The 20,388-nt window shown below is 36.6% G+C and overlaps 1 protein-coding gene across 1 annotated transcript; it reads left to right on the forward strand.

The window, feature by feature from the left end:
- The first annotated feature begins 15,769 nt into the window (after positions 1 to 15,769).
- Positions 15,770 to 19,350, forward strand: LOC104109287 (protein NRT1/ PTR FAMILY 4.3-like). The gene is made up of 6 exons (XM_070194890.1): positions 15,770 to 16,014; positions 16,101 to 16,318; positions 16,530 to 16,979; positions 17,593 to 17,735; positions 18,228 to 18,565; positions 18,661 to 19,350. Exons 1-6 carry the CDS (start codon positions 15,876 to 15,878, stop codon positions 19,182 to 19,184), a joined length of 1,812 nt encoding a protein of 603 aa, XP_070050991.1. The 5' UTR covers positions 15,770 to 15,875; the 3' UTR covers positions 19,185 to 19,350.
- The last annotated feature ends 1,038 nt before the right edge of the window (positions 19,351 to 20,388 follow it).

Here is a 20,388-nt window from a genome sequence, read left to right on the forward strand (position 1 = left end):
ATGACTTACCGGGTTAGTTGGTTTGGGTCCTGAAAGATTTCAGGGTGAAATGAGACACTTAGTCTCATAATTGAAAACTTAAGTTGGAAAAGTTAACCAAATATTGACTTATATGTAAACGACCTCAGATTTGAGATCTGATGATTTCAATAGCTCCATATGGTGATTTTGGACTTAGGAGTGCGTCCGAAAAATTATTTGGAGGTCCGTAGTGGAATTAGGTTTGAAATGGCGAAAGTCAAATTTTTGAAAAGTTTGACCGGGGGGTTGACTTTTTGATATCGATGTCGGAATCCGATTCTGAAAATTTGAATATCTTCGTTATGTCATTTATGACTTGTGTGCAAAATTTGAGGTCAATCGGACTTGATTTGATAGGTTCCTACATCGTTTGTAGAAATTTGAAATTTCAAAGTTCAACAGTCTTGAATTGCGGTATGATTCATGGTTTTAGCGTTGTTTGAGGTGATTTGATGGTTCGACTAGGTTCATATCATGTTTTAGGACTTGTTGGTGTATTTAGTTGAGGTCCCGGGGGCCTCGGGTAAGTTTTGAATGGTTAACGGGTTAGATTTTGGACTTGGAACTCTGCTGGAATATTTCTGATGCACCATCTGGTTTCCTTCATCGCGTTCGCGAGTTGAGCCTCGCGTTCGCGAAGAGGAACTGAGAGGCTGACAATATTTGATCTTCGCATTCGCAAAGAGAAGGACGCGTTCGCGAAGGGTGGACAAGGTGTGCATCGCGAATACGAGAGGTGTTACGCGTTCGCGAAGAAGGGATGAAGCAGCTGAGGACCCCAGGCAATTGGTTTACGCTTTCGCGTAGGGTGTCGCGTTCGCGTAGTGAGGGGGAAACGAAGCATCGCGTTCACGATTGGTTGAACACGTTCGCGTAGAGGCAATGTTTGGAAGATTTTTAAGGAAAACAACGGGGTGAGTATTCTTAACTCAATATTGGTCAAATTACCCGAATCCATGGTTGTTTTTAACATTTAATTGGTGAATTAAGTTGAAAATTTGTGAAAACCCTCTTGGTTTAATTTGAAGATTTGAGGGGCGAATTGATGTCGGATTTGAGTAAAATTTATATGGTTGAACTCGTGGTTGAATGGGCGTTCATATTTTGTAACTTTTGTCGGGTTCCGAGATGTGGGCCCCACATACGATTTTTGGAGTGTAATTTTAGATTTTGTGAGAAAATATTACTATTTTGATATGGAATTAATTTCTATAATTGTGTGGACTGAATCAAATTAATTGTGACTAGATTCGAGCCGTTCGGAAGTTGATACGCGCAAAATGGAATTTCTGGAGTATTGTTTAGCTTGCTTGGCATTGGTATTGGCTTGTTCGAGGTAAGTAACTCTTTTATTCTTGGAGTTGAGGGTATGAACCCTGAATATACGTATCATGTGAATTGTTTGAAGGTGACGCACATGCTAGGTGACGGGCGTGTGGGCGTGCACTATAGAAATTGTGTCATTATTATTTCCGTGGAATTTTGTAGTCAAATAATCTTGAAATTTTCTATGCAGTTTTATATGTTGAAGAAATTTAGCTGAGAATCATATTAAAAATCATGTTGAGGCTATGTGCCAGTATTATTGGGACCCTCAGAGGTCATATTGCTATGAATTATTTGTTTAGTATTATTGGGACCCTCAGAGGTCATATTGCTATGAATTATTTGTTTTAAATTGAAAATTCATACTCAGTCATAATCATTTCATTGCATATCCTATCTCACTCTCTGTTGTTATTTATTGATACATCATATCATCATTTTCGGGCTATTTTCATGACATTGTGAGCCTATGAGAGAGAGACTGGAGAGATTGATGTCTGAGGGAGGCCAATGGGCTGACTGTGAGGATACTTTTGAGATCGGGCTGCACGCCGCAGCAGGCCATGTTGGCTTTATATATATTATTATTATTATTATTATTAAGTGGATCGGGGCTGCCCGCCTGCAGCAGGCCATATAGGCTTTATATAACATGTGAGTTATCCGTGTAACACATGAGTTGTCCGTTCGTATCTAGATATTTGTACTGTACCACGTGAGTTGTCCGTGCGGTTTATAGCGCTTGGGTTGAAAGAGCCCATCCGGAGTTTGTACACCCCCAGTGAGTGTGGTTGATTATATTGAGGGATGGATCTTCCCTGGACATGGATCTTGTCCGAAGCATTTATATACCTGGAGATGGATCTTCTCCATGGGGCCGGATTAGCCTTTCTCAGTACTGAGTGACTGATGGTTAGTGAAGTATATATTCCGGGATGAATCTTCCCTAGGCCGTATGGGCCATATACAGTATCGAGTGGTTGAGCATGATGAGTAGAAAGTGTGAAACAGTGAGATTGAGTACTCTGAGAGTGTGAGTACATGATTCATCTCTGAGATACATTGCATTGACATGCACACATGACATACATGCATAGAGATATATTTTCCTCATGATATACAGTATCACATCATTCATGATTTCTCACACATGTTGGTCGATGGGCATAGTGATGCATTTGTTTTGCACTGGTTATCTGGATAGAAAAAGAAACATCTTATTTATTATTGAAAGGATTTTGGGAAAAAATATTATTTTCAAACTTATTCATATTCTTGTAAACTCCGGTAAACGATTTGGGTTTTCATTGATGTACTTGAAAGGCAGAACTATTTTCAGAAATCATGATTAAGCTGAGCATTTTATCTCTGAGTTACTTCTTGTATTATTTGCTTTACATTTTTATGGACTATTGGTTTTGAACCCGATCTTGGTACAAGCTCGTCACTACTTTCAACCTAAGGTTAGGTTTGTTACTTATTGAGTACATGGGGTCGGTTGTACTCATACTATACTTTTGCACCTTGCGTACAGATGTTGTTGTGATCGATGGGAGCTTGATTGAAGACGTACCTGCGTCCCGGTTGTAGCTGCCTCTTGTTTGTGGTAGCTTTAGATCTGTAAAACTTTGTTTATGTACTTTTCAAATAGACGATGTATTTATTTCATTTCAACTTTGTAAATTCTATTCTTAGAAGCTCATGATTTGTATTACCAGTTCTTGGGGAATGTATAAGATTAAGATTTTTCTTTACTTAAATTGTTTAAATAATTATCATTGGAATTGGATATTTGATAATTGGCTTACCTAGCGGGTTGGGTTAGGTGCCATCACGACTAGTCAGATTTTGGGTCGTGACAGGGTGGTATCAGAGCTCTAGGTTCATAGGTTCTACGAGTCATGAGCAAGTGTCTAGTAGAGTCTTGCAGATCAGTATGATGACGTCCATACTTATCTTCGAGAGGCTACAAGGCATTTAGGATAATTTCCCATCTTTCTTTCCTTTTCGTGCGGAATTGATTCAACTTGAAATATAACTCTTTGAATTTCCTTCCACGCTTTCGTGTGCGCATGTGAGCGCTCGGTATCAGCTGTGTATTGCCGGCTTGTGATTTTAGGGATGATGTGCGAGATGTATATTCTGTGTTTTGGTGATAGGCCAGTCTGGAGGACTTGAGGCCAGGTTTGGACCATGGCTTAGGCTCGGTAGCTTCAGTTGTGACTTGTATATTTAGACTCATATGTCTAGTATTATCCTTATGAGTGGAAACTTTGTGGCTCGATGAGCAGTCAAATGGCTATATGATGGGGATGATGCGATTGTGGGATGTGTTAAGATGGATTGAATGTGACGAGAAGTGTTTCCTTGGAATGTAAAGAGGGCCATTGGGTATTTGATTTTCGTTTGATGTGACGTACATTCTCGAATTGTGAGTGTGTTGAAGGATATGTCATGCAGTTTAATTGTGGAGAGAATTAGATTTTCATGTCTTGTTAATGAGTTTGGACTCAGGAAGATTAAGTGATTGTGTAGTAATTGTGGATGCGAAAGGGTATAACAAGATGCCAATTTGAGGCTAAGTAGGTGGGTTATCTCCTGCAGAGTAATCTACGTAGGTTTGTTTCTTATATTGTTGATTGAAGAGTTTCTTTTCTACCAGCGGGTTATATGTGTTGAGATTTGAATTTGAATCTAGTTGAGAAAGTTGACTTGACTGTCAAGAGAATGAATGCAAGATTAGAGGATGATTGAGGTATTTTATGGTTGGTGTTGCATGGGCCTGAGAAGAATTTTCGTTAAACTGACTGCGGTATTAAGGCAGTAATAGAGTATGGGTATTGTGAGTTATCGAGTGTTTTAATCTATAGCTTTGAGCCAAGTGGGGGAGCCTGCTATTGACAATTCAATTTCATGGTTATATGTAAAGGTTTAGTTTTGGGCTGAGGCATACTTGTAGGTTAGTTATGACTTGCAGAGGTTGAGATCGAGAATGACTCGAATGAGGAAATTCCTAGATAGTGGTTATATTGCACTTATGAATATATGAAAAATCATGGAATGAGTGCGTTGTTATTTGTGAAGGATGTAGTGCGCACGAAGTATGGATTTGATTGGATGGTGTCGAGACTTGTGGCATTTTTGTATATCATTATGGATTTTATAATTCGGTATCCGGAAGGTGAATGAAACAGACTTAGACTCAAATAAGGTATTTTCAGAGTGGGTGTTTTGGTTGTGGTATTTATAGGGGTAATTATGATGTGGTGAGACTCTACAGATATTTTGGTAGCAATATTCTTGGGTTTTGGTGACCTACGTGGTTTGGTCGAGTTAGAGGAATTTAGTTCTAATAGCTTGGTTATGTGCAGATGGATTTCAAAGTGTTTTTGATGGTTTCTACCATGGTTTAAACCTGATATTTTCTACTGGTGTGGGAAACGTGTTGTATATTGTGATTTCCTCCTGGAAGTAAGCAAGAGGAAGGTTTCTAACTAATCAGGTATGTAATTTGCTAGTGACTCAGAATTGATAATGGGATTCTTGTGCTTGTCACATGATGGCATAATAGATGTGGTGTGTTGTGCGGGATTAGGATTTACATGTACAAGGTGACAGTTCAGTCTTGAAGAGAAGATAATGAATGTTGGACAACATGGTCAGTTTCAGATATTTCGATGAATGTTATAACTGCTTGGTAATTCCTAAGAAGGGTGCGCATTTTAGAAGGCGCGTTGTGTTTTGACTTACGGATGTTCATCGGTATTGTAGTATTCACCTGGTTGATAGATTGCTGATATTCAAATTATTGCTATGTGGCACGGAAGAATTATGAAAGTATTCCTCATGGGATTATCGTGAATAGAAGATGTGTTAGTCATTCTAGTGCTGGAGTTGGGATCAGTTACAGTGATTCATGTGTTCGATGAATTTGAAGACTGGGAGTTCTAAGAAGTATATTGTTTCAAGTTGCGACCTATTTGAGGTGAGTATTTTATTTTAACTCAGTGGAGGCACTAGTTGCATTAATTATTTGTGATAGCTATGCGCTATAAGTGTGCATATATGTGAGGTTTGAGCCAATGTGCGAGCATTAGGGCATGTATTTGTACTCGAAGGATTGCTTAGGCTATGGTATGCCTAGAGTTGACTGTTAAGCGTAAAGTTATAATGTTTCTCGTGTTCTTACCTTTGTTGAGCACTTTCTCGGCTACACTTGAGGTTACAAAGAGTCTAATTCCTTGAATAAACGGGGTAGTTACTATTTCTGTGTTAACTTGCCGACTTGAAGTGTGTTAGCAGACTTTGCACATGCTTACACTATGGTGTGCTATTTATACCAGTCCAGGAGCATGAGAATCTTATTTTATTATCATATACAAGTGTACTTATTTAATTGCTCATGTATGATATGCTGGGACTGGAGGCTTGTGACCATGCCAGGTGATTTATATTATTGGTACGTGAGTTATCCGTGTCGTGTGTGGGAATTTTATTTCTATGATAATTTATCTGAGTCATTAATTTCCTTCCTCTACAATTATGCACATGCGCCTACGGTTATCCTCTTCACAGAATTTGTAGAGTTGATTGTAACATTATGGTTGTTGTGGTGCTTGTTGAACTTGCAATATGGCTCTCTTCCGTAAGACATCTCTCATATTTGGGTACACGGATTGCGCAGTTATGGCTGGAGTTATATTGATGTGGCATGTCTGTGGGATAGTTGTGTTTAACAATATAAGGTTATTGGACCTAGAATGGGTACTATCAGGTTTAATTACGGTATATTCGGGAGTATAATATTGAAAGGCGGCTTGGAAAGTGATTATGGTTATAGTTGGGTCTAGAGAGCTCCATGACTTGTTGATCTGATAAGGGGTCATGAGATTTCCGCATGTTTCTTTCATTATCAGCAGTGTATGAAGGTTTTGGAATGAGGTTTTGGTTTGATATGGGGTTTAATATCAGTACCAGGTTGGTTTTGGAGTAGTTACTGTGATCGGAAATGGTGCTACGAGCAAGCAAGTGGTGTAATATGTTCGGTGATTATATCCCTGGTTATGGTTATGGCTTGATACACCTTGTTCAGACTCATACAGTGTGTAAATATAAGATTCGTGTCTTGAAAAGAAATCCTGAAGTTTGAAAATTGAATTCCAAGGTTTTTGGGCTAAGGTTAAATTAAGGATTTTTAGTTGTATTATGCTGTCAGGCCTATGTTGAATAGGGTGACGTGGGATCACCCCCGGGTTCATGCGTGGTAAGATGAGATAGTGATTTGGTGGCTTGGAAACAACTCTTGGCACGTTCGAGGACGAACGCATGTTTAAGTGGGGGAAAATGTAACGACCCAGCTGGTCGTTTTGAGTATTATAATCCCGTTCCCCTATTTACTGCTCAATTTATGCTTTACAGTTATTTTATGACTTACCACATTAGTTGGTTCGGGTCCTGAAGGATTTCTGGGTGAAATGAGACACTTAGTCTCATAATTGAAAACTTAAGTTGGAAAAGTTAACTGGATATTGACTTATGTGTAAACGATCTCGGATTTGAATTCTGATGATTACAATAGCTCAGTATGGTGATTTTGTACTTAGGAGTGCGTCCGGAAAATTATTTGGAGGTCTGAAGTGGAATTAGGCTTGAAATAGCGAAAGTCAAATTTTTGAAAAGTTTGACCGGGGAGTTGACTTTTTGATATCGCGGTCAGAATCTGATTCTGAAAATTTGAATATCTCTTTTATGTCATTTATGACTTGTGTGCAAAATTTGAGGTCAATCGGACTTGATTTGATAGGTTCCGGCGTCGTTTGTAGAAATTTGAAATTTCAAAGTCATTAGGCTTGAATTGGGGTATGATTCGTGGTTTTAGCATTGTTTGAGGTGATTTGAGGGTTCGACTAAGTTCGTATCATATTTTAGGACTTGTTGGTATATTTGGTTGAGGTCCCGGGGGCCTCGGGTAAGTTTCGAATGGTTAACGGGTTGGATTTTGGACTTGTAACTCTGCTGGAATTTTTCTGATGCACCATCTGGTTTCCTTCATCGTGTTCGCGAGTGGAGCCTCACATTCGCGAAAAGGAACTGAGAGGCTGGCAATATTTGCTCTTCGCGTTCGCAAAGAGAAGGACGCATTCGCAAAGGGTGGACATGGTGTGCATCGCGAACGCGAGAGGTGTTACGCATTCGCGAAGAAGAGAGGAAGCAGTTGAGGACCTTAGGCAATTGGTCTACGCGTTCGCGTAGTGAAGGGGAAACGAAGCATCATGTTCGCGATTGGTTGAACGCGTTCGTGTAGAAGGCATTGAGGCAGAGACACTTTGTGCTTCGCGAATGCGAGGGGTATGTCGCGTTCGCGAAGGAGGAATTTGGACGGTAACAATTTTGTGCTTCGCGAACGCATGGCACTGACCGTGTTCGCGATGAAGAAAAGCCTGGGTAGAGAGTTTACGTTCTGAAAATGGGACGAATTCCATTTTTACCGATTTGGAGCTTGGGAAGAGGCGATTTTTGGGAGATTTTAAAGGAAAACAACGGGGTAAGTGTTCTTAACTCAATATTAGTCAAATTACCCGAATCCATGGTTGTTTTTAACATTAAATTGGTGAATTAAGTTAAAAAATTATGAAAACCCTTTTGGTTTAATTTGAAGATTTGAGGGTCTAATTGATATCGGATTTGAGTAAAATTTGTATAGTTGGACTCGTGGTTGAATGAGTGTTCATATTTTGTAAGTTTTGTTGGGTTCCGAGACATAGGCCCCACAAGCAATTTTTGGAGTGTAATTTCGGATTTTGTGTGAAAATATTAGTATTTTATTATAGAATTAATTCCTATAATTGTGTGGACTGAATCAAATTAATTGTGACTAGATTCGAGCCGTTTGGAATTTGATACGCGCATAATGGATTTTCTGGAGCATTGTTTAGCTTGCTTGGCATTGGTATTGGCTTGTTCGAGGTAAGTAACTCTTTTAATCTTGGAGTTAAGGGTATGAACCCTGAATATACGTATTATGTGAATTGCTTGAAGGTGACGCACATGCTAGATGACAGGCGTGTGGGCATGCTCTATAGAAATTATGTCGTAATTGTTTCTGTGGAATTTTGTAGTCAAATAATCTTTGCATTTTCTATGTAGTTTTATATGTTGGAGAAATTTAGCTGAGAATCATATTAAAAATCATGTTGAGGCTATGTGCCAGTATTATTAGGACCCACAGAGGTCATATTGCTGTAAATTATTTGTTTTAAATTGAAAATTCATACTCGGTCATATCATATCTCAGTCTCTGTTGTTATTTATTGATACATCATATCATCATTTTCAGGCTATTTTCATGACATTGTGAGCCCATGAGAGAGAGACTGGAGAGATTGATGACTGAGGGAGGCCGAAGGCCTGACTGTGAGGATATGTTTGGGATCGGGCTGCACGCCGCAACAGGTCATGTTGGCTTTATATATTATTATTATTATTATTATTATTATTATTATTATTATTATTATTATTATTATTATTATTATTATTATTATTATTATTATTATTATTATTATTATTATTATTATTATTATTATTATTATTATTATTATTATTATTATTATTATTATTATTATTATTATTATTATTATTATTATTATTATTATTATTATTATTATTATTATTATTATTATTATTATTATTATTATTATTATTATTATTATTATTATTATTATTATTATTATTATTATTATTATTATTATTATTATTATTATTATTATTATTATTATTATTATTATTATTATTATTATTATTATTATTATTATTATTATTATTATTATTATTATTATTATTATTATTATTATTATTATTATTATTATTATTATTATTATTATTATTATTATTATTATTATTATTATTATTATTATTATTATTATTATTATTATTATTATTATTATTATTATTATTATTATTATTATTATTATTATTATTATTATTATTATTATTATTATTATTATTATTATTATTATTATTATTATTATTATTATTATTATTATTATTATTATTATTATTATTATTATTATTATTATTATCGGTGCTGCCTGCCTGCAGCAGGCGTTTTAGGCTTTATATAGCACGTGAGTTGTTCGTGCGAATCCATATATTTGTACTGTAGCACGTGAATTGTTCGTGCGGTTTATAGCGTTTGTGTTGAAGGAGCCCCTCCGGAGTCTGTACACCCCCAGTGAGCGTGGTTGATTATATTGAGGGATGGATCTTCCCTGGACATGGATCTTGTCCGAAGCATTTATATACCTGGAGATGGATCTTCTCCATGGGGCCGGATTAGCCTTCCTAGGTACTGAGTGACTGATGGCCAGTGAAGTATATATTCCGGGATGGATCTTCCCTGGGCCGTATGGGCCATATACAGTACCGAGTGGTTGAGCATGATGAGTGAAAAGTGTGAGACAATGAGATTGAGTACTCTGAGAGTGTGAGTACATGATTCATCTCTGAGATATATTGCATTGACATGTACACATGACATACATGCATCGAGATATATTTTCCTCATGTTGTACGGTATCACATCATTCCTGATTTCTTACACATGTTGGCCGATGGGCATAGTGATGCATTTGTTTTACACTGGTTATCTGAAAAGAAAAAGAAACATCTTATTTATTAGTGAAAGGATTTTGGGAAAAATTATTATTTTCAAACTTATTCATATTCTTGGCAACTCCGGTAAACGATTTGGGTTTTCATTGATTTACTTGAAAGGCAGAACTATTTTTAGAAATCATGATTAAGCTGAGCATTTTATCTCTCAGTTACTTCTTGTATTATTTGCTTTACGTTTTTATGGACTATTGGTTTTGAACCCGACCTTGGTACAAGGTCGTCACTACTTTCAACCTAAGGTTAGGTTTGTTTCTTATTGAGTACATGGGGTCGGTTGTACTCATACTACACTTCTGCACCTTGCGTACAGATGTTGGCTGCTGATGTTGCTGTGATCGATGGGAGCTTGATTGAAGACGTACCTGCGTCCCGGTTGTAGCTGCCTCTTGTTTGTGGTAGCTTTAGATCTGTAAAACTTTGTTTATGTACTTTTCAAACAGACGATGTATTTATTTCATTTCAGCTTTGTAAATTCTATTCTTAGAAGCTCATGATTTGTATTACCAGTTCTTGGGGAATGTATAAGATTAAGATTTTTCTTTACTTAAATTGTTTAAATAATTGTTATTGGAATTAGATATTTGATAATTGGCTTACCTAGCGGGTTGGGTTAGGTGCCATCACGACTAGTCAGAATTTGGGTCGTGACACTATTTCCTTTGGGATACCTGGCATATTTGCATGTCTAAAAGCGAACAAGTATACGTTATCAATTAAACCTTTACGAAACTTACTGGGTTCTTGAAGTTTGCAGCCGATGTAAGATTTCTTGCTGTGGTCGTTGTTGTCCAATTGAACAGGGTCGAGGTTTTTTATGGTCGATCCTGCGGCCCCGACCATATCGGGGTCCTTGATGAACTCCTCGCCGTCATCGCATACCGACCTCGACCCTGTTGATTGCTATGCCTCCTTTTATTTATCCCTTTTTTTGTTGGGTGGCCGTGCAGTCTAGGGCAATGCGGTAACATTACTGGGATGTGCGTTGTTCCCCTCGTATACTGAATATGCCCCATGGAGTTGGGAATTTGATGACTTGGTACAAACTAGAGGGTATAGCTCTCATGATGTGAATCCATGGTCGCCCTATTATGGCATTGTATGCCGTGTCCTGGTCCATGATGTGGAAGGTGGTCTCCAGAGTGACGCCACCTGCCAAGACGGGGAGTGTGATCTCTCCAGATGTTCGCTCAACTGCATTGTTAAAGCCTGTTAGTGTGATGCAGCGTGGCACTATCTTGTCCTCGAGGATGGATAATACATGTGCCATTCCCACCGTCTACCATAATCTGTCTTACGTCGATGTCTTTGTAAAGTGATAACGAGAGCATCGTAGTGAGGGAAAGACAAACCGTTGGTATCTGACTTATCGAAGATGATACTTTCTTCGAGTTCATCATACCGTTCGTGGGTGATCAACCGTTTGAGCTTGTTTGTTGTGGTGAACTTCACGCTATTGATGGAAGCATCGTCCCAACCACCAATGATCATGTGGATGGTACAAGCTGGCGAGGGAGACTTCGGCGGCCCTTGATGTTGTTCGCGTCCCCTCAAAGTTTGTCCTTCCCCGATTGCTCAGCAATTCTTTGAGGTGTCCCTGTCACAGCATGTTTACAACCTCCTGTCTTAGGGCAATGCAATCTTCGATTTTGTGTCCCCGCTCTTGATGGAACTCGCAGAGGGCATCTGATTTTCTGGTATTCGGGTTCGACCTCATCTTTTGTGGCCACTTTACCTTTGGTCCGAGCTTCTCCAAGGCGTAGACGATCTTTGTAGGTGACACGCAAAAATTGTGAGTGGATTGTAAATGGGGCATACCTCTCTCATTTCGGTGAGTCCCTCTTCTTGATCAGGGTGGCCCTTCTTCATGGCGAGATGAGGATGCATCGGTAGTTCTGACATATGGGAGATATCGTTCTCGGTTTGGTCGTGAGGCCACAGGATCTCTTCTGATATCATTTCTCCGATCCTTTCTGGATTCTGCTTGTACTGAGGTCAGTCGACGAGTCGGCCCATTGAGGTCGTCTTCGTCTGCTCGTATTTCGGCACAATATGCATTATGTATTTCATCCCAAGTTATTGGGGGATATTTCATAAGCCGACTTAATATTTTTCTTGTCGCCCTTGAACCATTTCTGCTTAGCCCATTTTGAAAAGTAGCTACCGACATCCCTTCTGATACATCGGGCAAAGTCATTCTTACTCGATTAAAACGGGCGAGGAACTCCCTCAGTCCTTCTCTCGGGGACTGTTTGATTGCAAATATGTCATTCACTCTTGCCTCGGCCTTCTTGGCCCTGGCATGGGCCGCCACGAACTTATCAGCCATTTCCTCGAAGGTTTCGATGGAATGTGCCGGCAGTTGCAAGTACTAGGTCAACGCACCTCCCGTAAGGGTTTCGCCGAATTTCTTTAGCATAATGGAGGATACTTGTTCCTTGGCGAGGTCATTGCCTTTCACGGCGGTGACATAATGGGTCACATGATCCTCGAGGTCGGTTGTGCCATCATATATTTTCAGATAAGGCGGCATTTTAAGGGTCTTTGGTATGGCATATGGGGCAGCGCTATCACTATATGGCTGCTCGACGAACCGATCGACATCTCTCTTCGGCCATAACTTAGGAGCGCCCGGTATTTTATCGACCCTTTTTTGATGTTCTCTCATTTGGTCCCGAAGTGCCTTGTTCTCGTTTTCCATTTCCTCAATCCTTTTCAGAATGGTTGGGAGAGCATCGTCGCCTGCATGGTTAACAATATTGTGACTAATATCTGTCGTCGAGGGTGGAGGAGGGGGTTGATCATGTTGCTCGTCCATTGGTGGTGCAACACAGATTCTCGCATTTACTGCAGCTACGTTTTGGACGCGCTTATGGAAAACGCTAGTCAGTGTATCAGTTAGCCAGGCTTCAAGGAGCTTCTTTATCGCTGGTGGTGTCTCCTCTTCCATGGATGTGGAGGCAGTCTTGCCAAGGGATTTTGTTATGCTGCAATGGGGAGGGGGTGATCCACCTCGCCTAGGAGAGACATTGAGTGTTGTGTCTTCGTCTACTGCTTCTGAGCTTTCGTGGATGATGTTCATGAGGTTGGTTGGGAGGTCACTCATTATTCTCGTTCTTCCTTCTCTGTTACGTGCAATATTAGATTTATGCGTGCAAGGAGAAAAATATTCTTGTTTTTTTTTGTTAATAACGAGTGTTGATTGTAGATCTAGAAGAAACTAAAAGACTTAACTAGAAAATTCCCACAGACGGCGCCAAATTGTTTAACCAAAAAATGTGAATTCCGGTAAAACTATTAAGTTTATGTAATAATTGGTTAAATCTAGTTGAGGATAATAACTCTAGATGCTAATCTCGAAAACGTGTGGGAGATGGGGACAAATCCCGTAAATAATTGATGACAATAAGTGCAAAATACTTTTAAAGTATGAATATTAATGGAGATATATCTAAAGATAATCTTTGTATTTTTATGAGAGAGAGCGAATCTTATTCTCAAAAGTATTCTTATCAAATGAATATTACATGCCTTTCTTTCTTTCTTTTTCTTTCCCTTTATATATTCAACACATATCCCTAGTAAACCATAATAGTACAAATGTAGGGAATATTCATAAGAATATTCTCTCTAATATCTTATTCTGAAAACTAGCCGTTATTGTCCTTTACGCAATGCTTGACCTCGATCATGGTTGATACCTCGACCACGAATTTTACTACCTTCTGATCGACCTCGGCCGACTTTTTTCTTAATATCGTATTAGACCAAATACTCTTAGGGCAGATTTTGGCCATACACTTATCTTTTACAAAATGTCATGATCATTATAAAATGCAATATTAGTTTATTGAATATCATCATTTGACATTCACTTATCCAAAAAAGCAAAAATAAAAAAATAGAGAACCTTTAATACCATATTACTCCATATAAAAGGTAATATTGTTGATATACAACTTTGAATAGAGAAGGGGGTTGCTGCTGAAATGTAATTGCTCTTTGCAAAGATGAAGTTTGAGGATAAGCATAACTTAAAAAAGCAGGATGATTATTTAATATCTGTCTTGTTGACCAAATTAAAAAAGAAAATTAAAAATTTCCTCCATTTTGGAATAATCTCCACCCCCCCCCCTCCAAAAAAAAAAAAGAAAAAAAAGAAAAAAAGGACTGTATAGTCTATAGAAAATATCAGTTGAAACTAGGAGGTAGGAGGAAATACAAAAGAGTTTAACTTCACATTGATATTTGATAGATAAACTTTTTAACAATATCAAGTCACTTCAAAGTCATTTACATATCAATTTTTTTTAACGAACATGAGTTATAGCTTGTGTGGACAAGCATCTAACATCATCTTATTTTGAAAAATATTTTTCAAAAAAGAGAAACGATTTCTATTTGGTTAATTAATTTAAAAATTACTTTTGAACAAAATTAGTGTTTGACAAAACTTTTAAAAAGTGCTTCTTGATGTTTGACAAAATTAGTGTTTGACAAAATTAGTATTTTATTGAGCCTTTCTTGATGTTCTCTCATTTGGTCCCGAAGTGCCTTGTTCTCGTTTTCCATTTCCTCCATCCTTTTCAGAATAGTTGGGAGAGCGTCGCCGCCTGCATGGTTAACAACATTGTGAGTAATATCTGTTGTCGGGGGTGGAGGGGGGTTGATCATGTTGCTCGTCCACTGGTGGTGCAGCACATGTTCTCGCATTTACTGCGGCTGCGTCAGCCTCCACGTCAAACTCATCATCTCCGTGGTGTTACCACATATTCCCAATGTAACATTTAGTTAACCTAGTAATATTAACATACGTATCATTGATCTTATGCTATCTCGTATCTACCGCTTTTTTATTAGGGGTATTCAAATCGAATCGGAAAATCGCACCAGTCCGAAAAGTCAAACCAACCGATTAAAAAATCCGATTAGGTTTGATTTGGTTTGTTATTGAGCAAAAAAATCCAAATCAAACCGACATATAAATATATAATTTTTATATATACTTTTTAAGATTTCATATAGAATTTTCTTTAAAAAATATCTAAAAATATTTGGGATGTAACATTTAATAGAACTATAAAGTGCATCTCCATTTTTATTTACTTTAAATAATGAATTATATCATCACTTTCTTACCAAGTGTTATTGAAATGCGGCATTCATATGTTAATATTTCTTATATCTTTTTCGATTCATAATTTAAAATTAAATATAATATCATATTGATTTTAATGTATAATTATTAAATTCGATTAACCTTGAAAGCGTATGTCAACGAAAAATTATTGTTAGACGACTAAGAAAATAACTATCATGTGTTGCTAAAAAAATGGTCCCATAAAAATATTTTAATAGATCATATATTTGTCATTTTTTAAAATTTTTACTAAACATATATTCACTTCTAAACGCTTGGCCAAACACTTTAACTTTATAAAAATATATTTTTGGTCAAAAAGACGTTTAGACGAAAAAGGCTATTTACCTGGAAAAAAAGAAAGATATTAAGTTATATTGTTGCTGATAATATATTGATTGTGTAAATTTTTTTATTTATTGTATCCGTGAGCAGAGTTGACTCGATAACTATAGGGGAGTGGTGAGTGTTAGTCTCAATATCCAACAAAGGTTGCTATTGAAAGAAAGGTAATAGATATTGAAGTGTTATAAATAGGAGCTCATTTTCAGCATTATTAGCAATAAAGACAACCTCTTCTAAGTTTTGTTACGCTGTGCTGACAAAACCAGGAAGAGCTAGTTACTGTCTCTATTATTTCTCTTAATTTTATCGTGTTGAAAATAAAGACAAATACGAGAGGAAATAAAGTACAACGAGAGAGATAGTTTTGGAAAAAATGGAGATGGAGACAGACAGAGAAAAAGAAAATAACAACAATATTTGTGAAGCTGAGACTAATAGTAGTGTTGATTGGAGAGGAAGACCTTCAAACTCCATTAAACATGGAGGAATGAAAGCTGCAGCTTTTGTTCTTGGTATAAATAAAGTTTATATTATATTCCCTTTAATTTCTTCTCTTTTTCTGATATGGAGTATGTAGTAATACTTACTATACTAACAGGGTTGCAAGGATTGGAGATAATGGGAATAGCAGCAGTAGGGAACAACCTGATAACATATGTGATAAATGAGATGCACTTTTCATTGTCAGAATCAGCAAATATAGTGACCAACTTTATAGGGACCGTCTTTATCCTCTCCCTACTTGGAGGCTATCTCTCCGACTCTTATCTTGCTTCCTTTTGGACCCTCCTCATCTTCGCCTTTGTCGAACTTTCGGTATTTAATACTACTACTACTTACTACATATATATTGAGTAGACGTATTAATTCAATGGGTTAATTAAATCAGTCTGTGAAAAACATGAATCTTTATATCACCCACCTTTTATTTCATTATTATGCTCTAAAAAACGAATCTAAATATATAAGACTGCTCTTTAATCTTTATATATATAGTAGTAATTTATTTTCTCACTTGTGTATGTAGGGTTTCATATTACTGTCAGTGCAAGCTCATCTTCCACAGCTAAAACCACCAAAATGCAACAACATGCTAAATACTCATGATAATGGAGACCAATTATGTGCAGAAGCAAAGGGTTTCAAAGCCTTAATATTCTTTGTGGCATTGTATTTGGTTGCATTAGGGAGTGGTTGTGTGAAACCAAATATGATTTCTCATGGTGCTGACCAATTTAATCATCAAAAGCAGTCAAAGCAACTTTCAAGATATTTCAATGCTGCTTATTTTGCATTTTCAATGGGTCAACTTATTGCTCTTACACTTCTTGTTTGGGTACAAACACATTCTGGAATGGATGTTGGTTTTGGTGTCTCTGCTGCTGCTATGGCTTTGGGATTAATTACCTTAGTTGCTGGCACTTTTTTTTACAGAAATAAACCTCCTCAAGGAAGCATTTTCACTCCCATTGCACAGGTAAAATTAATTCCTTTTAATATCTTGCATTTTCACTCCCATTGCATTATTACTAGGATGTCTAATAATGACGACCTGGAGTTGGGTTGGCTGCCATTTTCTATTTTTTAATGCTAGTTCTAACTTTTTTTCTTTTCTTTTTGATAATCCTTTTGATTTGATAATGGATGCAATCTTGTTCTCTATATATATTTCTCAATTATACATATGCAAGTGTCGTCTTCTGATTCATGTTCTAGGAAAGAGCTCTAGTTCATCATTATTAAGGCTTCCATTTATTCATCTGTCGGAGAATTTGGCATCTTCTATTAGTCTTTGCCATCCCCCAACCCACAGGCGGATATATCATTTAAACTATGTCTTTATGTGAACTCAGATCATATATATTTATTCAAAAGTATATTTAATATTTATAAATATTTAACGGTAAAGTTAGCTAGTTATTATTGTATATTACTTTAAGATAAATTCATAAATTTTAAATTATGATCGGCCAACCCAAACCCAACCCCACAAAGAAAGAAAAAACCATCCCAATATAACAATAAAAATATTTTAAAAAAAATATTGAAGAAGTGGTCTTAACTATTCTTATATTTATGGTTAATGGCAGGTTTTGGTGGCTGCATTCTTAAACAGAAAGCATATTTCTCCATCAGATACACGTATGCTTCATGGGACCCACACCATCAAGAATGTCAATCCCACCATGTCTCATGATAATATTGGTATTCTTCTTCACACCAATCGATTCAGGTACGCATATTTAAGTATTCTTATTTACGATATAACTTGTAACGGTAGTTATTTATTAGGTGACGTGATAGTTTAACGAATTGTTTATAAGTACATATAATTATTAGTAATTGTTGAGTAACGCTAGCAGCCTGCCAGTGGCAAGGCCTATGAAGGGGATAGGAGTTCAGGTCATAGTCATGATCGAACATGACACTTATTTGGTGTGCTTGGTTAAGAAATCAAGTTACACCTTTACTATTGACTATAGCTAATTTTTAGCACGATGATAAGCGCTTGATCCTAACACGTCTAATATTATCATCATAATATTCTACTGAGACACTATATGCAGTGATAGCTAAAGTAAGAATTCGCCACTTACCACACGCTTTGTTTAATGTTACTTAATTTAGTTTTAAGGCATAATGGTAATCATAGTTTAGCACTACTTTGGTATATTCTTCCACACTAATTATGTAGAGAACTTTTTTTTTGTCCTTCTATTTTCAGATTCTTGGACAAGGCTTGTATAAAAGTGCAAGATGGAAATAACACAAAAAAGATAAGTCGATGGAGACTTTGCACAGTAACACAAGTAGAGCAAGTGAAGATCCTAATTTCAGTCATTCCCATCTTTGCTTGCACTATAATTTTCAATACCATTTTAGCACAACTTCAAACTTTTTCAGTACAACAAGGAAGTACCATGAACACTAAGCTAACTAAAAATTTCCATATCCCTCCAGCTTCCCTTCAGTCAATTCCTTACATATTGTTAATTTTCATAGTCCCTCTCTATGACACATTTTTCGTCCCTTTCGCGAGAAAATTCACCGGTCATGATTCAGGTATTATTGAAATACATGAGCATTTCGTTTAAAATTTTAACCAGTCAGAAAGAGCACAATTTTAATTAATTATTTATATTATGTCGTCTCAACAGGCATCACCCCTCTGCAACGTATAGGTCTTGGCCTATTTATCGCGACTTTCTCCATGGTATCAGCAGCCTTAATGGAAAACAAAAGGAGAATTTCTGCAGTGAACGAAAATAAAACCATATCAATATTTTGGATCACCCCACAATTCTTGATTTTTGGAATATCTGAGATGTTCACTGCAGTTGGACTTATTGAGTTCTTTTACAAACAATCCTTAAAAGGGATGCAATCCTTTTTAACAGCCATTACTTATTGCTCATATTCATTTGGCTTTTATTTAAGCTCACTTCTTGTTTCATTAGTGAATAACATCACTTCAAATTCATCACATGGTGGCTGGCTTAGTGACAATAATCTCAACAAAGACAGACTTGATCTTTTCTATTGGTTGTTGGCAGTGCTGAGCTTTCTCAACTTCTTCAACTATCTGTTTTGGGCTACATGGTATTCCAAAAATCAAACTTCATCAGCAACAATACAGCAAGATTTTAATTTCAAAGTTGTTGGAGATGATAGTATAGCATAATTAATTAATGGAATTACTATGTACTTTTAGGGGAATAATTTTCTCTAAATTCTCTAAGGTGCCTATGGCAATGATGATATATAACTCTACATAGGTGATTGGAATATGTAAATGTCTACAAAAATCCGACTAATCATGGACGTAATCCTGTTATTGGTTGGTTATATGAAACCCTTTTTTTTTGTAAGGATATGTTACATTAGCAGTGTAACTTAACCTGTGCTAGTAACCAATTTTATTTATAACTATCTTATAAATATATTAATAATATGAATATTTTAACACCCTCCGTGCATAAAACTAGCACTCAAACAAAAACAACGCTTTTATTAATTGCATAAACACTTTTGAAGTTGCATATATTTGATGAAAAAAGGAGGTCTCCTTTTCAAAGATTCTTTTAGTCGTCGGTCTCCGGCCCCGAGCCTCTGGCTTTGAAGAATTTAGGTAGCTTTCCATTTACAGATTCAATATATTTAATTTCTCTAATACATCAATATCACTTCCTCGACCATGCAGAAAATTGTGGACCTGTTCACTCTCTTTTGAATGACAAAAACATAGCACAATGTTAGTATAATAAACTTACTAACACTCGTTTACACTAATTCTATAAATACATGACATACATTTTTTTTTTTTGTAAACAATCAGCAAGTTATCCTCTCAATTAACTAATACACATTCTCACATCATTGTTTTTATCACAAATGATAATAAATTAATGTAATATGATATAAATATGAGTGTGAGTAATTTTTTTTTTTTAAAAAAAAGTAAGGTTGTCTAAAAACTGGTATGTGGTGCATATTCATTGAACATAATGAAAGTAAATATATATCAAGTCAAAAAGAGTAAGTGACAAGGGCAAGGTGGGGCTTTTTTTTTGGTGGGGAGGGAAAAAAGGGGAAACATAGATTACTTCAATGGAATATCTAGTACGCTTATGAAGATGATGTCTTCATTTTACTGTTGTTTCTTCAATCATTTAGTCTTCTCCAAAGAAACATGTCTGAGACATGTTTTTTATGTTGGAGATAGGCCCTCCCTCTTATATATATCCCAAAAAACCACTGCTTCATTGCTCATTAATATGTTAACTAAAAGGATTACAACGGCCCTCCATACATTATTCCTTTTTTATGAAAAAAATTTGGTTCCATCCTTTTGGCCACGCAGATCTGGCTACTACTTTAAGACCAAA

Source organism: Nicotiana tomentosiformis, chromosome 1, assembly GCF_000390325.3.
Source record: "Nicotiana tomentosiformis chromosome 1, ASM39032v3, whole genome shotgun sequence".
Classification (NCBI taxonomy): domain Eukaryota; kingdom Viridiplantae; phylum Streptophyta; class Magnoliopsida; order Solanales; family Solanaceae; genus Nicotiana; species Nicotiana tomentosiformis.